The following is a 13,160-nucleotide window of genomic DNA, read 5'->3' on the forward strand; positions in this document are numbered from 1 at the left end:
ACTGGTTTAAGAAAGTCTTATTTATAGCCACCTTGGAGAAACTAACCCACTAACTTTGGGCTCTCAAGAGGGGACTGTTGTTGTTGTTTAAGCTTATTTAACAACTCAATCACATGGATGGCAAATTCCATCAGAATATGATTTCATCTGCCACTTTGTGATTATATGAGTTTTTGATGTGCTCATGTCTTATCTTAGAAAAATGTCATATTGTCTCTTTTGCGCAAGTTTCTTTTAATACTTATTCATATATATCTTTTGTCTCCTTATCTTTACACCTGACCATGCTCAATTGCTCTCGGCTGTCTTTGAACTGTTGGAAAACTGTGCTAGTTTTGTTTGCTAATGAAATAATAGCAATGATTTTAAAAACTGATTATGGTACTGTGAAATCAGAAGGGACCAAGTTAATTATAACTGCCCATGAACAGGTGAAGCCTATGAGCTGCATCTCACTTGCCAGGTCTTTCCGCTGCAGACTCGTCGACATGACAGCTCACCTTCTAGGAGTTCATGAGTAAAAAGCTTGGCTGGGATATAAGAGCTGGTGGTCTGAATATGGCTCATTGGACTTCTATAGGTAAAGGACCCCAGACAGTTAAGTCCAGTCAAAGGCGACTATGCAGTTGCGGCGCTCATCTTGCTTTCAGGTCAAGGGAGCCAGTGTTTGTCCACAGAGAGCTTTCTGGGTCATGTGGCCAGCAGGACTATACTGCTTCTGGCACAACAGGACACTGACGGAAACCAGAGCACACAGAAACGGCGTTTGCCTTCCCACCACAGCGGTACCTATTTATCTACTTGCACTGGTGTGCTTTCAAACTGCTAGGTTGGCAGGAGCTGGGACAGAGGAACAGGAGCTCACCCTGTCATGGGGATTCGAACCGCCGACCTTCTGATCGGGAAGTCCTAGGCTCTGTGGTTTAACCCACAGCGCCACCTGCGTCCCTGTTACTTGACCCTTTTAAACTGGACATGTCCAGGATTGAACCTGGGACCTTCTGCAAGCAAAGATAGGCCCTCTAGCATTGAATGGTGGAAGAACAGGTTCCCACTAGACCCCCCTGGCAGACTCACGAGGGACAGCCCCTAAAGAGCATTGCTCCTTCAATCTTCATCAGTAAAAATTCCTGGAGGAATCACAGAAGGGATCATCTAGTTCAACCCCCTGTAATGCAGGAATCTTTCGCCCAACATGAGGCTCCAACCCGTGACCCGGAGATTAAGAGTCCCGTCCTCTACCGACTGAGCTATAGAGGAACACAATCTCTGGCTTCTCACAGATGTGAGTGTGATTTATGGCTTGCGTGTGAAAGAGCAGTGTATGTGTGCATGCACACAAATTTTGGTCTGTTGCTGGCTAGCACCAACAGAATTAAAAGGGTAATTCGATAATGATACTAGTGCAAAACGTGAAGGGAGTAATGCTAAGATTGGAAGGCAGCAAGTGGAGGCAGAGAGCCAAAGATGGGCACCCTCATTCTTCTTCCTGCTGATTTCTACAAGGGCAGCATTGAGACTATGCCAGCGGGCAGTGCCAACCCCTGGAATAGTTGTAAGAAGGCAGGCAGGTGGGAGCTAGCTGAGGACAGATGGAAATTGGTGGGGCAGTGACCCATTCGCTCTAATGGACCACCATCCACTGCACTCCATCAAATTTAGCTACAGTATAATCTCCTCCCTTCTGTAACGGTATCATTGCCGTCGGTTACATTGGCTGTGGTTTTCCAAGTCTTGAGTATGCTTCTGAGCCATGGTTCCCAAAGTGGGCACTAGATCACCTGCCAGGTGGTGGTGGCAGTGCTTAGGGGCAAGGGGGCGGCCGTGGGGTGGCCGCGGCACTGGAGTTGCCAATGAATATCAGACTTTGAACAACTGGTATCGCTGGATCAAGTCAATCAATCTCATTGAAGTGCTGTATTTTTCGCTCTATAAGATGCACTTTTCCCCCTTCAAAAATTAAGGGGAAATGTGAGTGCATCTTATGGAGCGAATGCAGGTTCCTTGGCTTCAGTGATAGCAACGCGAAGCCTCCGAAGTATAGAGGGAGAGCTCCCTCTGTGCTCCGGAGGCTTCGCGTTGCTTTCGCTGAAGCCTGGAGAGCGAGAGGGGTCGGTGCGCACCGACCCCTCTCGCTCTCCAGGCTTCAGGGATAGCCACCTGAAGCCTGAAGCCTCCGGAGCACAGTGGGTTGCCTTCACTGAAGCCTGGAGAGCGAGAGGGATCGGTGCACACTGATCTCTCTTGCTCTCCTGGCTTTGCATCGCTGGAGAGGCACTGCACAGCTTTCCCTCTCTGCACAGCGCCCCTTCAGCGAAGTGGGAGAAGAAATGGAAGGGGCAGCGAGGGGGAGATTTTTTTTTCTTGTTCTCCCCCTCTAAAACAAGGTGTGTCCTATGGTCGGGTGCATCCTGTAGAGCAAAAAATACGGTAATTAAACAAATCAAGTTTCAACTGTGTTTTGCACCAACGTGCAATTCATTGTCGCTGTTTTGAATTTTATTGTGTTATCAGCGGGTCGTGAAAACCACTCATCTGAATAATGCTTTCAGTAGGGCAGGGTAAGGGGCAATGGGGAGGAGTTTATGGAACCGAGGGGACAGTGGCTTGGAAAGGTTTGGAAACTGGAGCCCAGAGCCACACTGAAAGAGGGCAATGGGCAAGGCATTTGTGCCTCAGTTGTCCCCTCAATTGGCCCATCTCCCACAGGAAACACAGCGAGCGGAAATGGGCAGAGGCTTTGCCACAAAGAAGGCAGGGCTTTGTTTGCTACCGTGTTCTAGGGCCTGGCGATGGATCAAGGGGAGCAGTCACTGCCGACATGGAGGTGTATCCCCCCTCCCCGTACACAGTGTCTCCCCCCACCCAGGGCAACTTACATGGTAAGGTTTCTGCACGGTTCTTTTGGATCATTATGCAGAGCTGTAGCACCAATTGTGGGGCGCTCTCGAGGAAAGTCTCCAAGAGGCGCAACATGTTGACGTCTGCATACTCGTACATCATAGCCCAGTAAAAGCGCCGCTGGTGTTCCTTTTGCCTCTGGCTTTGGATCCCCAGGTACATGGTTCGGATATACCTGGAGACAAGGGGAGAAAGAAGGGAGGGAGAAGGTGAGCTCGTGACCAGATCAGATCAAAGGACATCATCATCATCATTTATTATTTATACCCCACCCATTTGGCTGGGTCTCCCCTAGCCACTTTGGGCAGCTTCCAACAAAATATTAAAATACAATAGTCCTTCAGATATTAAAAGCTTCCCTAAACAGAGCTGCCTTCAGATGTCTCCTAAAAGTCTGGTAGTTGGTTCTTCCTTTGACATATGGTGGGAGGGTGTTCCACAGGGCGGGCACCACCACTAAGAAGGCCCTCTGCTTGCTTCCCTGTCACCTCACTTCTCACAGGGAGGGAACTGCCAGAAGGCCCTCAGAGCTGGACCTCAGTATATGGGGTGAATGATGGGGGTGGAGACCCTCCTTCAGGGATGCTGGTCTGAGGCCGTTTAGGGCTTTAAAGGTCAGTGCCAGCACTTTGAATGGTGCTCGGAAACACACTGGGAGCCATTGTAGGTCTTTCAGGACTGGTGTTATGTGGTCTCGGCGGCCGCTCCCAGTTGCCAGTCTAGCTGCCGCATTCTGGATTAGTTGTAGTTTTCAGGTCACATTCAAAGGTAGCCCCACGTAGAGCGCATTGCAGTAGTCCAAGCGAGAGATAACTAGAGCATGCACCACTCTGGTGAGACAGTCTGCGGGCAGATAGGGTCTCAGCCTGCATACCAGATGGAGCTGATAAACAGCTGCCCTGGACACAGAACTGACCTGTGCGTCCATGGACAGCTGTGAGTCCAAAATGACTCCCAGGCTGCGCACCTGGTCCTTCAGGGGCACAGTTACCCCATTCAGGACCAGGGAGTCCTTCACACCCGCCCGCCTCCTGTCTCCCCGAAAAACAGTACTTCTGTCTTGTCAGGATTCATCCTCAACCAGTTAGCCGCCATCCATCCTCCAACCACCTCCAGACACTCACACAGGACCTTCACCGCCTTCTGATTTGAAAGAGAGGTAGAGCTTCTTTTCCATTAATTCAGCTTTCACTTTCCTGCTTCCTACAGTTACATTTTAGGGATATTGCTCGATTAAAGTCATTGCAGGAGCTTTCAACCGATCAATTATATTTGCATATGTGCATATGTGCATATGTGATTATTTCCATACATATTTATTGATAAGCCTCATACAGATGTGCTCACACAAAGCTCACATGGTGGTTAGACTATGTCCAACTTTTGAAACAGGAGAGCCTCTGCCAGACAGTAGACAACAATGTCTGCCCTTGGAATGGGGCAACTTCTTATGTTCCTAACCCACTTGCTAAATTTCATTAGGGCCAGTAGAAACTGTGCAAAAGCTCATCCCAGTGCTATTCCTTATTACCATCGCAATGATCGAATATGTGAGATTGCGGGGAAGTAATCACGGCGCCTCTAAGATGGGACGGATACAGGGAAGAAATGAGCAGGCAGGAGCTATCGAATTGGCTGCCCTTAAGAAAGGTTCCGAAAAGCACACGGAAATTTTTTAATAGCTGGGTTCCTGCAATTCCCTATGTTAGACAAATGTTTGGGCTTAAAGGTTCAGAAGCAGAATCTTTGTTAATATGAAATATTAAGAGGAATAGTACATATGTATGGATTGCATTTCTACCCCAGCTTTTTCTCAAAGGGCTCAAGGTGGTATACATTGTCCACCCCTCCTCGTTCAATTTCTACAACAACCCTGTGGGGTAGGTTAGGCTGAGAGGCTGTGACTGGCACAAGGTCACCTAATGAGCGAGGATTTGAACCCAGGTCTCACCCAGGTCCTAGTCTGATACTCTAACCACTATACCGCACCAGCCTAATTCCATGTTTTCCTGATAAATGTATAACTGTTCACCTTATATGCTAGGAGTAGTCAGGGCACGATGAGAGGGAAAAGGGTGTTGGGGGGGGGATATTTTCTTAATTTTACGTCTGCTGTTTCCAAAATTGCATTTAATTTCAGTGTATATCCGTGCCAATTTAATGGAGTTTCCTTCCCTCTCACTCATTTAGGATCTACACCTTAAGTTAAGGGGTGGACAAGTTTCAGTTTCTCATTCTTCCGAGCTTCAATTCACATCAGTTTGAGAATTCTGCATTTACTTTTTTAAGTCCTCATAGAAATTCAGCAAAAGATGTGGGGTTTTTTATGCAAATACGTCCTAATATACACAAGTTTGCATGTGTTTCTACCTGACATATACAATTTTTTTGCAAACTGATTTCCCCTAATATTGCATGCAGACTACAATGACCAGGATCTTTTTTGGGGGGAAGGGTTGACTGTTTAAAATGATATGTAAAAGGTAAAGGTAAAGGGACCCCTGACCATTAGGTCCAGTCATGGCTGACTCTGGGGTTGCGGCGCTCATTTTGCTTTATTGGCCGAGGGAGCCGGCGTACAGCTTCCGGGTCATGTGGCCAGCATGACTAAGCCGCTTCTGGCGAACTAGAGCAGCGCACGGAAAGGCCGTTTACCTTCCCGCTGGAGCGGTACCTATTTATCTACTTACTCTGGTATGCTTTGGAACTGCTAGGATGGCAGGAGCAGGGACTGAGCAAGGGGAGCTCACCCCATCACGGGGATTCGAACTGCCAACCTTCTGATCGGCAAGCCCTAGGCGCTGTGGTTTAACCCCCAGCGCCACCCGCGTCCCCATAAATGATATGAGACTGCTTCAAATGCACAGAGTGGATGTAGTCTATTTTATGTGGGTATTCTAGGGAGTACAGCTGAGCCAGGAGACTAGAGGAAGCTTTGGGCTCTTGCAAGCAGACGTGATGTCTTTTTTTTTTAAAAAAAGAAAGTTTTAAAAACAAGTGGGGGAAGACCCCTGAAGTACCTTGCAAAGTTAAAGCAAACAGGAAACCCTGCACATCCTGAAAATTTCAGAGAAATCTCTTCTGACCTTATAAAAATCACTGCCCTTTCACAGGGCACACACAAAAATCAAGGTGGTTTTCGACCTCTATTTAATATGGGGCAGCGTCTTACACTACTATTTTTTCATTGGTGAAATGCGTAGAGCATGCAAAGCGTGCCCCATATTTCTCTGCCTTGATACTGAATATTCGGTATTGTGTCCAAACATCCCTGATGTTTTGAAAACCGCTGCTGCTGCTGCTGCAGCAGCAATACAAAGCCTACTTGCATTGGGGGAGAGGGGGAGCTGGTTTGTGGAGCGTTCCCTCACAAACAGGAAATGACCCAGATTTTCCGCAAGGTGGCGATCTGATCTAATCATAGAGGACATTCAGAAATGTAGATGGAGAGAGAGAGAGAGAGACCGTGGCTTGGGTGAAAACTCATTTTCTTAAATTCCGCTTTCACGCTGCACTGAATTTTCATGAGGTTTGATTTTCGCTGTGGAAGTTGCCACGATGGAGTAGTGACTGTGCTGGTGGGGGGAAAGGAAGGAATGATTGCAAATTGCCACCCCCAAACCTTTCTTTCCACTCCTGCATTCATTTCATGTGTTTGTTCGCAGCCGATGGCCCTCCCCCAAGCCCCACATCTGCCGCTGTTTGGGTTCCACGCTTCAGAAAACACAGCCCAAACCTGAAAAGGGCATTTTAAACGGCTCCATCCCTGTTAATTGGGGAACGTACTGTGACCATGATGACATCATTGTGCCACACAGGCAATCAGTTTTGGTTCTGTGACATCACTGAGAGCAAACCAAGCGGAGAAGAGGGAGAGGGGACATTGTGTTGCAATGCTGTTTTTGTGATTTCATCCACATATCCATACACAAGAGAAGAGCCTGCTGGATGAGGCCAATGGCCCATGCAGTCCAGCATCCTGTTTTGCAGTTGCCAAACAGATCCCTATGGGAAACCTGCAATCAGGATTTGAGCACAAGAGAAACTCGCCCCTCCTGTGGTTTCCAGCAACTGGTCTTCAGAAGCATTGCTGCAGCTTAATAATAATAATAATAATTTACTATTTATACCCCGCCCATCTGGCTGGGTTTCCCCAGCCACTCTGGGCGGCTTCCAACAAAGTATTAAAATACAGTGGTCTGTTAAACATTAAAAGCTTCCCTAAACAAGGCTGCCTTCAAATGTCTTCTAAAAGTCTGGTAATTGTTCTTCTCTTTGACATCTGGTGGGAGGGAGTTCCACAGGTTGGGTGCCACCACTGAGAAGGCCCTCTGCCTGGTTCCCTGTAACCTCACTTCTCACAGGGAGGGAACCACCAGAAGGCCCTCAGCGCTGGATCTCAGTGTCAGTGCAGAATGATGGGGGTAGAGATGCTCCTTCAGAAAGCCCCTTAGGGCTTTAAAGGTCAGCAGCAACACTTTGAATTGTGCTTGGAAACGTACTGGTCTTGTGGGAGGGAGTTCCACAGATCTGAGCCCACAACATGGAAGGCATGATTCCTCATGGAAAGGAGTCGTGCTTCTGGCTCATAGGGAAACACGAATAGTGCTTCTCTAGACGATCTTAGGGATGGGACGCACTGGGTTAGGCACTCCTTAAGGTATCCTGCGCCCGAGTTATTCAGCGCTTTGCACACACTTGTGCAAGAACCACAAACCTGTCCTGGCAAAAGACAGGAAGCTGGTTCAAGCCCCTTTAACACCAACATCATGTATGGGTGGCATGCTATTCCTGCTGGTGTTTCAGAAACGCTTGCGCCACCTTTTGCAAAGCGCCGCAAACCCCTGCTAAAAGTGTGAGTGCATTTCACGGATGGTCAGCACACTCCCCCTCCCCGTTCAATAACCCTGCCCCAGTTTGGGCTCAGCGTTTGGTAGTGCAAAGGCCCTGCAGCCACAGGCTTGCTACATTATAATAACCAGGCAATGAACGCCAGATTGATGACCTCTGAGCAAATTCGCACAGGCCTCTCGTTGCACAGTTGAACTATAAATCAAATTGGATAAAGATAATGATATTTGCAGAGCCGCTGGCCAGGTCTGATGGCTCTGGCTATCAGAGCACCATGGTTGCTTGAGCAGCAATGGACGTGGAGGGGCAGGGGGCTGATCTTAAGCTTCTCTCTGAGAAGTCTTTCTCGGCGTGCAGTGAGTCGCTGGAGAACTTTGGAGGCTAGCATTTTTTAGCATGTTGGAAGATGGAGGACAAAGAAAGACCTTCTCCATGCAGCAAATCTTGTTAAACTATGAAACTCACTCCGGCAGAAAGCAGCGATGGCAACCAATGTGGATGATGGAAAAGCTGAGCGAAACCAAAAGAGACAGCCGATCAGAAGGTCGGCGGTTTGAAACCCTGCAACGGCGTGAGCTCCCATTGCTCGGTCCCTGCTCCTGCCAACCTAGCAGTTCGAAAGCACAAAGTGAAAGTAGATAAATAGGTACCACTCTAGCGGGAAGGTAAACAGCGTTTCTGTGGCTGCTCTGGTTCGCCAGAAGCGGCTTGGTCATGCTGCCCACATGACCCGGAAGCTGTACGCCGGCTCCCTCAGCCAGTAAAGCGAGATGAGCGCTGCAACCCCAGAGTCGTCCGCGACTGGACCTAATGGTCAGGGGTCCCTTTACCTTTACCTTTATGAACTGCCTGCCAACCAGCAGTTCGAAAGCACAAGGTGCAAATAGATAAATAGGTACCACTCCAGCGGGAAGGTAAATGGTGTTTCTGTGCACTGCTCTGGTTCACCAGAAGCGGCTTAGTCATGCTGGCCACATGACCCGGAAGCTGTACGCTGGCTCCCTCGGCAGGTAAAACGAGATGAGCACCGCAACCCCAGAGTTGTCCGTGACTGGACCTAGCAGTCAGGGGTCCCTTTACCTTTTTATGCACAGGAACTAGACCTTCTGGTGCCTTTTGGGTCATTGAAATGGGCTAAACTTCTGTCCCATTGACAATGGATGTAGCCAGACCTAACTGCTGAAACCTACAAGGTCTTTAACGTCACCAGCCAACCCGTTTTGCAGCTCTCTTCCTAAAAGTACATTTGGCTAGGAAAGCGGATGGGCGGGAGACACACAGCAGTTTCCCCAGCCTCAATCCTTCTGAGCTTTATTTTTCCAGAGAAGTTTCTCTGGGAGTTCTCCACGAAAGCTCGGGAAAACTGAGCTAATTACAAGGCGAGCCGTGGGGAACTTGTACATGATCAGTCTCTTAGCAACTACGCTACAGAAGCTCTTGAACAAAGCCAGGGACATGGGTTTTTGGAAGGTAGGGGAGGCTTGCAGAAGAGGCAGAGCAAAAGAGAAAAGGAGACCAGAATCCTGAAGAACATAATGTAAGAACATAAGAAGAACCTGCTGGATGAGGCCAATGGTCCTTCTGGTCCAGCATCCTGTTCTACAGGACCCAAACGCAACAGCACTCTCCCCTTTAGTTGTTTCTAGCAACTGGTATTCAAAAGCATTACTGTCTTTGACTGTGGAGGCAGAGCATAGACATTGTGGCTAGTAGTAGTAGTAGTAGTAGGAAGAAGAAGAAGAAGAAGAAGAAGAAGAAGAAGAAGAAGAAGAAGAAGAAGAAGAAGAAGTGAGCTGGACCATAAAGAAGACTGATCGCCGAAGAATTGATGCTTTTCAATTGTGGTGCTGGAGGAGACTCTTGAGAGTCCCACGGACTGCAAGAAGATCAAACCTCTCCATTCTGAAGGAAATCAGCCCTGAGTGCTCACTGGAAGGACAGATCCTGAAGCTGAGGCTCCAAGACTTTGGCCACCTCATAAGAAGAGAAGACTCCCTGGAAAAGACCCTGATGTTGGGAAAGATGGAGGGCACAAGGAGAAGGGGACGGCAGAGGACGAGATGGTGGGACAGTGTTCTTGAAGCTACCAGCATGAGTTTGACCAAACTGCGGGAGGCAGTGGAAGACAGGAGTGCCTGGTGTGTTCTGGTCCAGGGGGTCACGAAGAGCTGGACACGACTAAATGACTAAACATTTTGTACCCTGCCCATCTGACTCGGTTACCCCTGTCATTCCGAGCAGCTTTCCCCCCATAATATAAAAGCATCATGAAACACCAAACATTAAAAACTTATCTACACAGGGAAACAGGCAGAGGGCCTTCTTGGTAGTGGCACCCACCCTGTGGAACACCCTCCCAACAGATGTCAAAGAGAAAAACAACTACCAGACTTTTAGAAGACATCTGAAGGCAGCCCTGTTTAGGGAAGCTTTTAATGTTTAATAGGTTACTGTATTTTAATATTCTGTTGGAAGCTGCCCAGAGTGACTGGGGACACCCAGACAGATGGGCGGGGTATAAATAATAAATTATTATTATTATTATTATTATTATTATTATTATTATTAAGCTTTCAAATTTTTGATTTCCCCTTCCTAGCCACAAACACTTGCCGTCTTAAGTGGTACGGTCCCTCTCACCTGCCTCCAGACTGTACCACTTCCCTCTGCTACTTGTGTAGGCCCAGCTTTTCATGAGGAGATTTTTTCATTATGATTCCTGCTTCCGTTTGCACTTGGGTTAATTAATGGCTGATTAACTCGAGTTAGCGGACGCGCTTCTAAATGTAAGCTAACCTTGTTCCTCAGCAGTTTGCAGGGAATGGCAAATGTCTGTGTCCCGGAACAAATGTTTGCGGAATGTCTAGACTCGGCTTGACAAATGTGCGGGTAAACTCAAGTGGATTGGTTAGCAATCAATGAGAGAGGAAAAACTGGAGTGGAGCTCGGAGCCAGGACTGCAGGAGAAGAAAACCCAGAAAGCCATCTTCAGTTCTGGCACATCCGTAGTGAGATATGATATGATACGATAATCTTTATTGTCATTGTCCCATACAGAACAACGAAATTGAAAAATCTACATAAGAAATTCAGAAACCAACAAGCCTGCTATCCCAGCTATCCCAACCTGGTTAGCCCCCTAAAAACTCTGATACCCCATTTTTAAATACAATATACTCCCATAGAAACTCCGTAAAGGTAAAGGGACCCCTGACCATTAGGTCTAGTCATGGCCGACTCTGGGGCTGCGGCGCTCATCTCGCTTTATTGGCAGAGGGAGCTGGCGTGCAGCTTCCGGGTCATGTAGCCAGCATGACTAAGCCGCTTCTGGCGAACCAGAGCAGCGCACGGAAACGCTGTTTAACTTCCCGCCGGAGTGGTGCCTATTTACCTACTTGCACTTTGACGTGCTTTGAACTGCTAGGTTGGCAGGAGCAGGGAATGAGCAACAGGAGATCACCCCGTCACAGGGATTCGAACCGCCGACCTTCTGATCCGCAAGTCCTAGGCTCTGTGGTTTAACCCATAGTGCCACCTTACACTGTGTTTAAAACTGTGTGTAAGACTCCTTACACTGCGTTTAAAACCAAAATCGCATTTGGGTAGAAACTGTTTCTCAGGTGACTAGTCCTAGTCTTTATAACCCTGTACCTTCTTCCAGAAGGCAGAAGCTGAAAGAGATCATTTCTGGGATGCGCACTATCCTGCGCTATCTCTGCAGCTTTCTTATGGCACATGGAAGCGTAGATTTGATCCAAGGTGGGAAGAGTGCACCCAATTATTCTCTCCGCAGTCTTTACAACCCTGGACAGCATTGTTTTTCCCCTGACCGTGCAGCTCCCAAACCACACACACGGACCATAGGTTAATACACAGTACAATGGTAAAATGCCATCAACAGGTCCGCTGAGAGATTTTTCTGGAGGATGCTCAGAAAATATAACCTCTGCTGTGCTCTCTTCATCTGGTCTTTTCTGTTTTCTCCCCAGGTTAGGTCATCTCTCAACTCCATTCCCAGTGCCTCTTCTACCTAGCTTGTCACCTTTGGTTTACGGAATGTGTGGTGCAGCGGCGGAGAGAGGTATTCTACACATGCTAAGAGGCAGCTCAAACGTCTCTGAGCACGTGCAAAATTTCCCTCCCATTGCAAGAGGGATTCACGATTCCACCTGGGATTGAGCAATGATCTGAACACCTTTCTTAGGCAGCCTCCAGGCTTCTCCTACTTTGTGGGTGGGATTCAACCACATAGCGGCAAATTCAGGTTGCACAATTAAGAACGTGAGAAGGGCCTGCCGGATCGGGCCAAGGGCCCATCTAGTTCAGGATCCTGTTCACCCAGTCGCCTACCAGATGTCCCAGTGGGAAACCTGCAAAACAGGAGCTGAGCAGAAGGGCACTTCCCCCTCCTGTGGTTTCCAGAAACTGTCAGGATCCATACAGGCATCAGATCTGTTCACCAATGAATTAATTGCTCACTGCTGCTGCATGCACCTTGGAGGCCAGACCCACCACCTCCTTGGCAGTCCCTGCTCCATGCCACATCTTGGTAAACAGATCTCTGCTAGTCTCCTCATCCCCCTAGGGAGGAAATGGCAGAAACTGCCCTCTGGGGTCTTCTAGGCTCTGCACCCACCTGGTGTGATTCAGAGTGGGTTCCTCTCCTCTCTGTGATGGCCTTTGATTCCCACTTCAGCTGTTGAGTAAGGTTCATTTGCTTCTCCCCCTTGTCCCCGATGCAGATCTTAGAATCATAGAACTGGAGATCAGAAGAAGATCTAGTCCAGGCATAGGCAAACTCCGCCCTCCAGATGTTTTGGGACTACAACTCCCATGATCCCTAGCTAACAGGACCAGTGGTCAGGGATGATGGGAAAACATCTGGAGGGCTGAGTTTGCCTATGCCTGATCTAGTCCAACCCCCTGCAACGCAGGAATCTCAGCTAAAGCATCCATGACAGATGACCTCTGCTTAGAAACCTCCAGTTTCCCCCAATTTTCTTTTCTGCCTTCAAAATTTAAAACCGTCTCGTTGCAACAAGCCTAATTTAGACAAGCTATTTAGAAAGCAGATGTGCTTTTAGTTCACTGCTGGTTTTAACATTTGTGAATGTTTTAGTGTTTTTTTTTTAAACGAATAACCCTGTTGTTCTGTTCTGTTTGGAAACCGCTTTGAGGTTTTCCGCAATGAAGCAGAGTACAGCGGTACAGCTGGTTGCGAATGGGATCCGTTCCGGAGGCCCGTTCGCAACATGAAAAGCCTGCAACCTGAAGTGCCGTATCTGCGTAGGTGCGCGGTGCGATTTGGTGCTTGTGCACATGCGCGAAACACGATTTAGCGCTTCTGTGCATGCGTGAGCGGCCAAACCTGGAAGTAACCCTTTGCGGTACTTCTGGGTTGCCGCGGG

At 48.3% G+C, this 13,160-nt stretch overlaps 1 protein-coding gene and 1 long non-coding RNA gene across 2 annotated transcripts in view; one reads left to right on the forward strand and one right to left on the reverse strand.

The window, feature by feature from the left end:
* Positions 1 to 13,160, forward strand: part of LOC307212053 — a 326,205-nt gene that overhangs the window by 112,656 nt on the left and 200,389 nt on the right. The window lies entirely within an intron of this gene.
* Positions 1 to 13,160, reverse strand: part of XKR6 (XK related 6) — a gene marked incomplete at its 5' end in the record, with an annotated part of 172,786 nt that overhangs the window by 1,771 nt on the left and 157,855 nt on the right. The window contains one exon of the mRNA XM_079968679.1: positions 2,880 to 3,076. Within this exon, the coding sequence (XP_079824805.1) occupies positions 2,880 to 3,076 (197 nt within the window). The remainder of the gene's footprint in view (positions 1 to 2,879; positions 3,077 to 13,160) is intronic.

The sequence above is a fragment of the Podarcis cretensis genome (genome assembly GCF_951804945.1).
Source record: "Podarcis cretensis genome assembly, chromosome: 3".
Classification (NCBI taxonomy): Eukaryota; Metazoa; Chordata; class Lepidosauria; order Squamata; family Lacertidae; genus Podarcis; species Podarcis cretensis.